Raw genomic sequence first — 13,069 nt, forward strand, 5'->3', positions numbered from 1 at the left:
CACGCCGGGCCCGCCCAGGCACTACTACCCTCCCGACGCGCCGCGATTATGACGTGAGGCCCCATTGGTCCTCGGGGCGCGGCGCGCTCTGGGATATGTAGTCTCTTCCGCCCTGGCGCAGTTGCCGGGGGCAACGGTCCCATCCGGCCGGAGTGTCTAGCCGGGAGCGCAGCGACGGCCTCTGCGGATGGACATCGTGGGACGAGGTTGGCGGGGTTGGCCCGGTTGCTGCCGGGCTTGGCGACCGGATTTGGGAGAGGAGTTGCGGGAAATGGGGAACGTTCTGGAGCTGGGCTTGTCGGGCTGAGGGAGGGTAGGGGCCTCACGCCTGGTTCCCCGTCGGGGCCCATTTGGGATTGTGGGCCGGGGTGGGTCGCTCCAGGCCGGTGGTGGGGAGCGGGGGGCAGTTGGGGGGCGGGTGGGAAGAGCCCGATGGGGTGAGAGGCGCCTGTGTGTTCAAAGTTAGGTTTATTTATCTTTAACAACTTTATTGAGGATGCGTTTACCTACCGTACAATCCACCCCTTGTAAGTGCACAACTCTGTTACTTTAATAAGTTTACTAAGTGGGGCAAGCGTCACCAAGATCCAGCTTTAGAACTTTTCTGTCTACCCAAGGATATCACTACTGGCCCTTTGCTGTCCCTCCTCGCTCCTCCTCCCAGCCCCAGGCAACCACTGATGCGCTTTCTGACTATAAAGTTGCCTTTCCTGGATGATCCTTATGAATGGGGTCATACAGTATGTGGTTACTTTCCCTTAGCATGATGTGTCCGAGATGTATGCATGCATGTTGTTGTATGTATCCATATTCTTTTTTTTAATGCTGAATAGTATTTCATTGGATGGATGGACCTCGGTTCTTATCCATTCACTAGTTAACGGACTTTTGGGTTGTTTCCACTTTTTGCCTACTATGAATAATAATTAATATGAACATTTGCATACATTTCAAGCACCTTTGGCTACAGGGGAACTGCCAGACTGTTTTCCAAATTGGTGACTGTACCATTGTAGTGCTCCATGACCGTGTATGAGGGCACCAATTTCTTCACATCCTCAGCAACACTTGTTATTATCTACAGTTTCTAGTTTTTTAATTTATTTTTTTGATGTTTATTTTTGAGAGAGAGACAGAATGCGAGTGGGGGACGGGCAGAGAGGGAGGGAGACACAGAATCCGAAGCAGGCTCCAGGCTCCACCCTGTGAGCACAGAGCCCAGACTCAGGCTTAACTCACAAACCGTGAGATCATGATCTGAGCCGAAGTTGGATACTTAACCGACTGAGCCACCCAGGCGCCCCATCTGTGGTTTTGATTGTAGGCATTCTAGTGGCTGTGAACTGGGATCTGGTGGTTTTGATTTGCATTTGCCTAATGGCTAGTGATGTTGAACATCGTTTCATGTGCTTATTGGCCATTTGTATGTTTTCTTTTTTTTTCAGCGAGGTATCTGTTCATATCCTTTGCCCATAGGTTTATTTTTAATTGTGTTTTAAAAATATATCGATTTTAGTTGTGATGAAATGGATAGAACATAAAACTTGCCTTTGTAACCATTGTTGATTTATTTTTAAACCTAGGGAAACTTTTCAGAAAAACTAGACGCTGTTAAACCTGGCCTGGTGGTCGGGCTTTCCCTCTGACCCATAGAATGGTGGGGGCTGAGTCACCTCCTGAGCCTCGGTTAGAAAAATATCAACCAAGGTAGCTGTTGACGTTCCAGCAGTCTCTACTTCCTCTTTACCACGTCCTTCCTGCTAAAAGCCCACTAATGCAGGTATTCCAAACACTATTATCTAAATCTTACCATTTATTCCATGTCCTACAATGAACATAGGAATCTTATGAAGGGAATAATTGTCATCGTTTTACAGATGAGCAAGCCGAAGCACAGAGTGGTCAAGTAACTTGCCCAGCGTCACACAGGCTAGGACTCCTGCACTGTTTCTGTCAGGTGTGGTTGGTTTTGCCTTCACTGACCCCTGTGGTCAGGCCTGTGCCAGGCACTCTAAGTACCCAGATGGGGATGAGCAAGCAGGTACGCCACGCAGAAAAACAGAGTCAAAGAAAAACGATTCACTCTTCTGCAGACAGAATCTTAGGGCTGGGTTCAATGTTTTTCCTCTCACAAAACATTTGAGTTCAGCTTTTTTTTTTTTTTTTAACAAGTTTATTTATTTTCAGACATAGAGCAAGTGCAGGGAAGGGGCAGAGAGAGGGGGAAGAGAGAGAATCTCGACCAGGCTCCACGGTGTCAGCACAGAGCCCGATGCCAGGCTGGAACTCACGAACCGTGAGATCGTGACCTGAGCTGAAATCAAGAATCAGACACTTAATGGACTGAGCCACCTCGGTGCCCCTGAGTTCAGCTTTGAAAGGTGCATAAGACAGACGGTTGCCAGATTTTACAAATAAAAGTATGGGACACCCAGTTGAATTTGAATTTGAGACAAACAACCAACAATTTTTTAGTATGAAACTATTTGGAACATACTACTTTTTAGCATAAAAATATGTGGGTCATACTTCTATTTTAACAATTATTGGGGCACCTGGGTGGCTCAGTCAGTTGATCGTCCGACTCTTGGTCATGATCCCAGGCGTGTGAGATCGAGCCCCGCATTCAGCTCCGTGCTGAGTATGGAGCCTGCTTAAGATTCTTTCACCCCGGGTGTCAGGGTGGCTTACTTGGTTAAGAGTCCAACTCTTGGTTTCGGCTCAGGTCATGATCTCACAGTTTGCGGGTTCGAGCTCTGTGTCCAGCTCTGTGCTGACAGCGCAGAGCCTGCTTGGGATTCTCTCTCTCTCCTCTCTTTGTTCCTCCCCTGCTGGCGTGTGTGTGCTCTTGCTTTCTCTCTCAAAATAAGTACATAAACTTAAAAAAAAAAAAAAAAGATTCTCTCTCTCCCCCTTTGCTTCTCTACCCTGCTTACACGCTCTCTCTTAAAAAAAATTATTTAGTCTTTATCTTAAATTCACATCCCGGGGTGTCCTGTATTTAATCTGGTAATCCTCGTAAGATTGTTTTCCAAGTGGACAGGGATGGGACAAAAGGCTCCTTGAGGTCTCACAGTGAATTCTTTTTAAATTTTTTTTTTTCAACGTTTTTTATTTATTTTTGGGACAGAGAGAGACAGAGCATGAACGGGGGAGGGGCAGAGAGAGAGGGAGACACAGAATCAGAAACAGGCTCCAGGCTCCGAGCCATCAGCCCAGAGCCCGACGCGGGGCTCGAACTCACGGACCGCGAGATCGTGACCTGGCTGAAGTCGGACGCTTAACCGACTGCACCACCCAGGCGCCCCACAGTGAATTCTTTTTAAACAACAAAATAACACTTGGCCTTGTTAAAACACTCAAACAGGATGGAAACGAGCAGTGGTTGTGCACCTGGTCTTTTCTGCCTCACATACTACGCTGGAGACGACATTATGCACACAGATCTCCCTCACTGCTTTTTCACGGCTGCGTAGCACTCGCTTGTCTGCACGTGGTCTTCTGGATTTCCCCGGCTCTTTACGGATGGGTTCAAGCGCTTGAGGGGTACAGACGATGCTGCCATGACATTCCTCGCGCATACACATCAATGTGCATTTGAGAGTGTAATCGGAGGCAAATTCCAATTGCCCGGGTGCCGGGCCTCTGCTTTTCACATTTTCGTTGCTGTTGCTGAGTTCCTTACTAAAGGGGCTGCAGCAAACTCACAGCCACCCATGCCATATTTTTCCATGTTTTTTTTTTGAGACTTTAAACTTCTTTGAAACCTTTTTAAATCTTGGGGTGGGTCATTTTTATTCTCTCAGGGGCACGCAGGAACACTGAGAATATGATAAAAGCACTGACCCCGCCCCGCTGAAGGCTGTTCACCAGTGTGTGTGCACAACACGTGATCAACGTTGGGTGGGTGCTGCTGTGTCCGTCTGTAGCCCCTCCACCCTTCCAGGGCCGTGGTTTTTACCCTTAAACTTTATTTTTAAAACATTTTTTTTTAACATTTATTTATTTTTGAGAGAGAGAGGCAGAGCATGAGCAGGGGAGGGGGAGAGAGAGAGAGAGAGAGAGAGAGAGAGAGAGAATCCGAAGGAGGCTCTAGGCTCTGAGCTGTTTGTTAGCACAGAGCCTGACGCGGGGCCCCAACTCACAAACTGCAAGACCACGGCCTGAGCCGAAGTCAGACGTTCAACTGACTGAGCCACCCAGGCGCCCCAGGTGGTTTTTACCCTTAAAGTGAAGTGAGATTTTCTGCGGAGGGGAGGGTCCTTAAATACAGGCTGATGTTAAGCAGTTCCTTGTGAGAGAGCTGAGGATACTTGGATAGAGGAGCGCTGATGTGGGGAGCCAGTGGGGAGTAGGACTCCTGGAGTAGTGGTCGTGTCACTGGCCAGGCAGTGGAGCTCTGTCGGGAACAAGGGGGCCTTTGGAATCAGACCTGAGCTTTGAATTTGGCTCTGTTGCTCACCAGCCAGGGGACCTTGACCGGTGACCTTAACCGGTGACCTAACCTTCAGGTGCTTTTATTTCTTTCACCTCCTCTTTAAAACGGGATTTGGCGGGGGAGGTGACACTAGCTGCCTCAAGGTTGCATGAGGATTAAAACAGATAATACAGCTCTGAGCAGAGCGCCGGGCTCACTGTTGGAGGCTGAGAGGCTCTGGCTCTTCTGTCTGACGTGCAACGTGTCTCCTTTAAGAGCTTGGCATCAGGCAAACCCTAAGAGACTCTTAAATGCTGAGAACAAACTGAGGGTTGCTGGAGGGGAGGTGGGTGGGTGGATGGGCTAGATGGGTGATGGGCATTAAGGAGGTCGCTTGTTCGGATGAGCACGGGGTGTTATATGTAAGCGACGAATTACTAAATTCTGCTGAAAGCAATACCACGCTACGTGTTAACTAATTTGAATTTAAGTAAATGTCAAAAAAGACCTGGCATTGAACGGGAATTCAGCCAGTGGTACTGGGTGTTGACATTTTCATTGCCATCATGGGGCTTGAAGGGAGCGCTTCAGGCAGACTGCAAAGAAAGATTTGATCTTTAAAATGGGAGGTGCTGAGGGGCGCCTGGGTGGCTCAGTCAGTTAAGCGACTGACTCTTGGTTTCGGCTCAGGTCATGATCTCACAGTTTTGTGAGTTCGAGCCCCACATCGGGCTCCGCGCCGACCTTGTGGAGCTTGCCTGGGATTCTCTCTCCCTCTCTCTCTCTGCCCCTCCCCTGCTCGCTGTGTATGTCTCTCTCAAAAACAAATAAACTTTAAATAAATAAAATGGGAGGCCTTGAGAGATTTGAATGCATGGTATGAACACCAGGTAGATATTCTTACTCTAAGTTTTCTTTCTTCACCCCCCCCGCCCCCCCCCCCCTGCAGAATGGCTTCCAGAAGAAGAACCGGCCATCCCATGCGCAATATTTTTGGTGATTTTAGTGATCTTTCCTTAGAGGATTCAAAAATGGAAGAAATCAGAAACTTGAAAATCGGTAGAAGTCTTACCCAAATAGCACCCGGCCGCAGCAGATTTCTCAAAGGACACCCAACTATGGGTGTAAAATACTCACTCCCGAAAGAGAATGCTGTTGTGGAGGGTGGGCTCAGACTGTCTTCGGGGAGACCCCCGATCACTGCCTCGAAGCTCAGGGCCAGCGCTGCGCTCACAAAACTGACTCAGCTGGAAACCAAGATCATGAATCGGAAAGCTCAGGCGGATTTGTCTGATGTGGAATCTGACCTGAAGACCCCCGAGGACAGTCTTCCGAGGAGCGCAGATACAGCCCTTCCCAGGAGCACAGTCGGACTTTCCTCACACGGCCCAGAGAAAACCCAGAAACAAGCCCATGAAACTCCCACGGCCGGGAGCGGCACACAGAGTGGGAAGGTCAGTAGGTTTCTAAAGAAGAGGGAACCACGCGTTGAAAATGGATTCCCTGAAACACATTGTGGAAAAGAGAGGAGTTTTCAAACACCCAAAGAGAAAAAACCCACTAGAAAACTAGATTCTCCAGACAGCGATGAGGAGGAAATGAAAGAGTTGCTAGGAGGCTTGATAGAATCTTCTAGAGAAAAAGAAACATACACGAATCGGCGTTTCATCAGCTCCAAAGTCAGTGAGAAAGAACAAACAAAAGTATTCTCGGTAAGTTTTTACGTATTTTTTTTTTTTTTTTTTTTTTTACTATTTATTTGTGAGAGAGAGAGAGAGGGAGCGAGCACACATGAGTTGGGGAGGGGCAGAGACGAGAGACACAGAATCCGAAGCAGGCTCCAGGCTGTGAGCTGTCAGCCCAGAGCCCGACACGGGGCTCAAATTCACGAACCGTGAGACCGTGACCTGAGCCGAAGTCAGACGCTTAACCGACTGAGCCACCCAGGCTCCCCTGCATGTATTTATTCTTTGTTGTTTTAATGTTTATTTTTGAGAGAGAGAGAGACAGAATGTGAGCGGGGGAGGGGCAGAGAGCGAGGGAGACACAGACTCCAAAGCAGGCTCCGGGCTGTGAGCTGTCAGCACAGAGCCTATCGCGGGGCTCGAACCCATGAACCGTGAGATCATGACCTGAGCCGAAGTTGGAAGCTTAACCGACTGAGCCACCCGGGTGCCCCTGCGTGTATTTATTCTTAACCAAGCCTCGCGTCTGCACTCTGTGTCACAGCGCTTTACAAAGGTTTGACAGCAGCCGTCACCCGTAAGCTACTTGAGGAAGGGATTTGACAAGGAACCGTTGGGCTCCAGCCAACCACGGCTGCCTGTTTTGGGCCTGCCGTGAGGTGACAGGGTTTGGGACATTAGGCAGTTTTGCAATATCTGGAGTAAGTGTGCGCAGCGCAGGCCTGCACTTTGTATGACGGATCGTGGTGCCGCACAGGAAACTTGGGACAGCTGCGTTTCTGTTTTTCAAAATTGAGATGAAATTCACATAATCTAAAATCCACAGTTTTACTTTCGTTCCTTTTTTATTTTTTAAAGTTTATATATTTATTTTGAGAGAGAGAGAGAGAGCTCGAGCAACGGAGAGAGAGGGAGAGAGAGGATCTCAAGCAGGTTCCCACACTGTCAGCACAGAGCCCAGCTCAGGGCTCGAACCCACAAACCGGGAGATCAAGACCTGGGCTGAAATCAAGAGTCGGATGCTTAACCGACTGAGCCATCCAGGCATCCCTCAAATTAACATTTTTAAAACAAACGGTTCAGTGCCATTTAGTCCATTCGTGATGTCGCGCCAGTGTACTACCTCTGTCTAATTCCAGAACGTTTCCATCAACCCCTGAGGAGACCCTGTACCTGTTAAATGATCATTCCTTGTTTTCCCCTCCCTCCAGCACCTGAAAATTACTAATCAGCTTTCTATGTCCGTGAATTTGCCTGTTCTGGACATTTCACATGCACGGAATCATCCAGTACATGGTCCTATGTGACTGGCAGCTTTTCTGAGCATAATGTTTTCGAGGTTCATCCACATCGTAACAGGAGTCAGTGTTTCCTTCCTTTTCATGGCCGAGTAATACTCCATCATGTCAATATACTACATCTTCTGTATCCACCATCCACTGATGGGCATTTGGGTCTTTTCCACCCTTTGGCTATTTGTGAATAGTGCTGTTAGGAGCATTTGTGTACACGTATCTGTTTGAGTCCCTATTTTCAATTTTTGGGGCTCTCCCTACCAGCGGAATTACCGGGTCCTGTGGTAATTCTCTGTGTGACTTACTGAAGCAGTGCCAAACTTTTCCAAAGCAGCTGCGCCGTTTTGCGTTCCCGGCCACAGTGCACGAGGGTTCCAGTTTCTCCACACCCTCTCCAACGCTGGTTATTAGAGCTAGCACTTGTTACTGGAGCCATCGTAGTGGGTATAAAGTGATGGAAAGGCTGCATTTTAAGGGGGAAAAATCTGCCCATAATTATTTTGATTCTGCTGCAGGCTCAGGCTTTCCTAGATCATGCACTCAGGGGCCTTAATTTAGAAACGGTGTAATTAACCAAATTTGTTTGAAAGCCATGTGATATTTCTGATTATTTGTGCAGTGTTTCTGCACTGCAGTCCCAATATTATCTCGTCTAAATGTTGTACCTTGACTTCTAGAGATGAAGGGAGAGAAAGAAAGGGGCCCAGAGAGAGAGAACTCTTTGATCGCCAATCCTTGGCCTGCCCTACTCTGGCCGCATTATTCAGTGATAAGGACTTCCTTGTCACCTGTTTGATAATTAATTTCATTTATTTCCGCCAAAGTAGGATCAGATCCCAACTCAACCAAGAATCCTTTCACTACCCAGTGAGGAACCTCCCGGCCCAAAGCCATTTCGGACATCATGTCTGCCAGCCTCACAGTCAGCAGACGGGACCCTTCGCAGCACGCGCTCAAAAGCTCGCTCCCCACAGACTCACGCTTCAGGGGACACAGCCGCCTGCACAGCATCACTGTCCATCACTGGCACCTTTTCAAAATCAGCCTCCATGACGCCACATGGCAAGCTCTCCCCCGGAAGGAGTGAGCCTGAGCCTCACGATCAGTCGCCCTCAGAAGCTGCCGATGACAGCCTGAATGGTAACCCATGGCCCTGTGCCCACCTGTCACCCTAGGCAGGAAGGGCAAGACCACCTAGAGGGTCCCTGGGAGGGGGGGGGATCACTGGGTATTGCCGTGGGGAATGCATTGGTCATGCCACCCCCTCTACTTCCTGACCACCTTTCCTGGTGGAGGAGCCAAGTCAGATTTTTGCTCCTTTTTTTTTTTTTTTTTTTTTTTAATTTACATCCAAGTTAGTTAGCATATGGTACAACAGTGATTCCAGGAGTAGATTCCTTAATGCCTCTTACCCATTTAGCCCATCCCCCCTCCCACCCCCCCCCCCCCCCAGTAACCCTGTTTGTTCTCCATATTTAAGAGTCTCTTAGTTTTGTCCCTCTCTCTGTTTTTATATTATTTTTGCTTCCCTTCCCTTATATTCATCTGTTTTGTGTCTTAAAGTCCTTATATGAGTGAAGTCATATGATATTTGTTTTTCTCTAATTTCGCTTAGCATAATACTCTCTAGTCCATCCACATAGTTGCGAATGGCAAGATTTCATTCTTTTTGATTGCTGAGTAATACTCCATTGTATGTGTGTGTGTGTGTGTGTGTGTATATATATATATATATATATATATATATATATATACACATATATATATAACATGCACACATACACACACACATACAATGGAGTGTATATATATATGTATGTATACACACAGACACACACACACACACACACACACACATATATATACACGTGTATATATATATATATGTGTGTGTGTGTGTGTGTGTGTGTGTGAGAGAGAGAGAGAGACTTGGTCCCTCCATATATGTGTGTGTGTGTGTGTGTGTGTGTGTGTGTATATATATACACACACATATATATATGTATATGTACACACACACACACACACATATATACAATGGAGTATTACTCAGCAATCAAAAAGAATGAACTCTGGCCATATATATATGTATACATCTTCTTTATCCATTCATCCATCAATGGACATGTGGGCTCTTTCCATACTTTGGCTATTGTTGATAGTGCTGCTATAAACATGGGGGTGCATGTGCCCCTTTGAAACAGCACACCTGTATCCCTTGGATAAATACCTAGTAGTGCAATTGCTGGGTCGTAGGGTAGTTCTATTTTTAGTTTTTTGAGGAACCTCCATACTGTTTTCCAGAGTGGCTGCACCAACTTGCATTCCCACCAACAATGCAAAAGAGATCCTCTTTCTCTGCATCCTTGCCAACATCTGTTGTTGCCTGAGTTTTTATTTTAGCCACTCTGACTGGTGTGAGGTGGTATCTCATTGTGGTTTTGATTTGTATTTCCCTGATGATGAGTGATTTTGAGCATTTTTTCATGTGTCTGTTAGCCATCTGGATGTCTTCTTTGAAGAAGTGTCTATTCATGTCTTTTGCCCATTTCTTCACCGGGTTGTATTTTGGGTGTTGAGTTTGATAAGTTCTTTATAGATTTTGGATACTAACCCTTTATCTGATATGTCGTTTGCAAATATCTTCTCCCATTCCGTCGGTTTTTAGTTTTGCTGATGGTTTCCTTCGCAGAAGCTTTTTCTTTTGATGAGGTCCCAATAGTTCATGTTTGTTTTTGTTTCCCTTGCTTCTGGAGACGTGATGAGTAAGAAGTTGCTGTGGCCAAGGTCAAAGAGGTTTTTGCCTGCTTTCTTCTCAAAGATTTTGATGGTTTCCTGTCTTATGTTTAGGTTTTTCATCCATTGTGAGTTTATTTTTGTGTATCATGTAAGAAAGTGATCCAGGTTCATTTTTCTGCCTGTGGCTGTCCAGTTTTCCCAGCACCACTTGCTGAAGAGACTGTCTTTTTTCCATTGGATATTCTTTCCTGCTTTGTCAAAGATTAGTTGGCCATACGTTTGTGGGTCCATTTCTGGGTTCTCTATTCTGTTCCATTGATCTGAGTGTCTGTTTTTGTGCCATGTTCTGTCTTTAGTGTTTTCATTCAGTAACCCTGACCAATTACAGAGCAATAACCTGAAAACAAAATCCTAGAGCCACATACGACAAAAAGGCAACGCGATTTTTCTTTTGGTGAAAGAGGAATTTACCTCCTTTCCTTTTTATATTCAGAAAAGGGAGTAAATCTCTAACCAGTCACAATTAGACACTTCTGTTATTTCAAATTATTCAATATTATTTTTATCCCAATATTACACATATTTAAGAAAGAAAGGAGAAAGAGAAAAGATGTATACCCAACACTTAATGTCTTCCCTCTGGGGTGCTTCATTGTGAGACCCAAATTAAAATGTCTTTATTTATTTATTTATTTTTAATGTTTATTTTTGAGAGACAGAGAGACAGAGCATGAGCCAGGGAGGGGCAGAGAGAGAGGGAGACCCAGGATCTGAAGCAGGCTCCAGGCTCTGAGCTGTCAGCACAGAGCCCGACGCGGGGCTCGAACCCACGAACTGTGAGATCATGACCTGAGCCAAAGTTGGACGCACGACTGACAGAGCCACCCAGGCGCCCCTAAACTGTGTCTTGAGGGCGTGCTGGGCACTGGCACGTGGCAAGGGTGGTGTTAGCAAGAAGACGATGGCAAACAGGCCAACACAAGCCCTGCCCCCTGTGCGCTGGGTGACCCGTAGCTCGTGACTCTGGTACGGGATGAAAAAAGAGCTTTTTCCTGCTACCCTTCTACGTTCCTGGTGGGAGCTCTGCAACAAAAGACAGATTGAGAGAAAAGCATACAGTTATTAAATAGATGTTAAATATTCAACGTAAGTTTTATGGGACACAGAGCCTTCCTAAGGAAACCAGACCTGGAAAAAAAAAAAACAAAACAGTTAAGTGTGTGAGCGTTTTTACTCTAGGCTCGATGAGGAGTGGAAGGTACTGGAAAAACGTGATCAGACAAAAGGAAACGAGCTAAGGGTGGTAAACGGGGCCAGACTTGGCGAGGCCTGCTGTGATTCCTCTTGGGGTCCCTCTGTCTTGGAAACGGGATGCTCCTTTCCTCTGGGTGGCGGCGGGGGGTGCACTTCTCACATGAGACCCTTGCAGCAGGTCAAGGGAGAATGGCAGAGGATTCTTGCAGCGCGTGCCATGTTCAAGTTCCCTCCCATCTGAGATATTCAGTAGGCCAAGGTGCTGTATTTTGGGGTAGCGTGTCCTGAATCCCATCACAGACTAACGTGGGTGTTCATGCCCCGGGAGGTCAGCAGTAGAAGCTCTATCGGGGTGGGGTTTGAGGGGAAGTATTGCCATGAAGGGTGGTTCCTTCCGGTGCCCTTGTTAGGGTCGGAGAACGCAGGGGGATGGGCTCTTGGCTGCCGATGTGAGATACCCCTTTGAGCTCCCTCAGTGGCTCTGATCCTTGGGCCCGAGAGTTTAGTAAGTGGGTGTCCCTGCTCCCCTGGCCCCATGTCACCTCCCTCATCATGTGGATGGGAAGACGGGTATAGGCTGGTGGGGCAGGTGACAGACCCAGGTTTCCGCTGTTTGTCCACACTGCCGGTCCCGGCAGCCCTTCTGTCCTCACTGCTGGCCTGGAGGGGCCTCTCCTGGTGGCCAGCCCCTGCCCTCCCTTGTCCAGATGTAGCTTCGAGGGAGGGAGGCAGCTGGCAGTGGTGAGCACATTCTGAGTCTGACGTAGCTGGGTGGGCGTCCTGGCCCTGCCTCTTACCGGTTGTGCAGTCTCGGGCGCTTTGTGCCTCAGTTTTCTCATCCGTCAAGTGGGGGCAGAGCCACAGAAGTGGCTGTGAAGCCCCTCAGCTGGCCCTCTGCTACAGGAGACGCGTGCGTGCTAGGGTTGGCCTACATGACGGTAATGTTCCTCGGCCAGTGCCAATGCTGTTCCCAAGTGCTCAAGTTCAGAATCACCCCTATGCCTTTGCTCTGGGCCAGCCGGATGCCTTTTAGTTCAGACGCTTTGTCCAGGGATGTGTCTCTGGACCTGCCTGCCATGTGAATGGCAGTGACAGAAGCAGAGAGCTCGGAGGAGACGTGAGCCCCCAGGACTGGGGTGACGGGGGGATTCACTCTAGGGCTTAGGATGGGCAGGTGCGGGGGACAGGTGGTGTGGACCTCCCTCTGTCTCTCTCTCTCTCTCTCTCTCTCTCTCGCTTCCAGCCCTGTGCCTGCTGCCCAGAGGACCCTACTCTTGCCTGTTCCTTCCAACTTACTCTCTCTCTCTCTCTCTCTCTCTCTCTCTCACACCCCGCCCCCTGCCCGTGTTTCAGGGCCTGAACTGAACTGTGCAATAGAAGTTGCTGCCAACTTTGGCCGATGTCCACTGCCCACCCACCTAGAGGAGTGGGCTCATCTGTTGGGTTCCCAGAGGTCTGTTTGGAACACGAGAACTCCACAGAGGATTCTAGACTCCCAAGTCTCAGGCACTGGCGACTGGCCAGCTGGCATGCCGAATGCTGGTTCTCCTTGGGCTCCTGTGCCCTTAACTTGCTTTAAGTGGGAACTTACGACACTTCGGGTCTAGTTTTATGTCTGCTTGAGTTGTCCCCACACCCCCTACCTTGCACACCCTGGGCACCACACATTCTTTACTGTG

The 13,069-nt window shown here is 48.1% G+C and overlaps 1 protein-coding gene across 5 annotated transcripts in view; it reads left to right on the top strand.

The window, feature by feature from the left end:
- Window positions 1-64: 64 nt before the first annotated feature.
- CA2H19orf44 (chromosome A2 C19orf44 homolog) overlaps window positions 65-13,069 on the top strand; it is a 21,382-nt gene continuing 8,377 nt past the window's right edge. Inside the window, exons 1-6 of one of the 5 annotated variants that reach the window (XM_042928801.1) lie at window positions 65-206; window positions 1,584-1,780; window positions 1,878-1,957; window positions 3,807-3,903; window positions 5,367-6,129; window positions 8,225-8,537. In XM_042928801.1, coding sequence (XP_042784735.1) covers window positions 5,368-6,129; window positions 8,225-8,537 — 1,075 coding nt within the window. In that variant the 5' untranslated portion in view covers window positions 65-206; window positions 1,584-1,780; window positions 1,878-1,957; window positions 3,807-3,903; window position 5,367. The remainder of the gene's footprint in view (window positions 207-1,583; window positions 1,781-1,877; window positions 1,958-3,806; window positions 3,904-5,366; window positions 6,130-8,224; window positions 8,538-13,069) is intronic. The other 4 variants (XM_042928799.1, XM_042928798.1, XM_042928800.1 and 1 more) reach the window with 4 other exon arrangements.

The sequence above is a fragment of the Panthera leo genome, chromosome A2 (genome assembly GCF_018350215.1).
Source record: "Panthera leo isolate Ple1 chromosome A2, P.leo_Ple1_pat1.1, whole genome shotgun sequence".
Taxonomy (NCBI): domain Eukaryota; kingdom Metazoa; phylum Chordata; class Mammalia; order Carnivora; family Felidae; genus Panthera; species Panthera leo.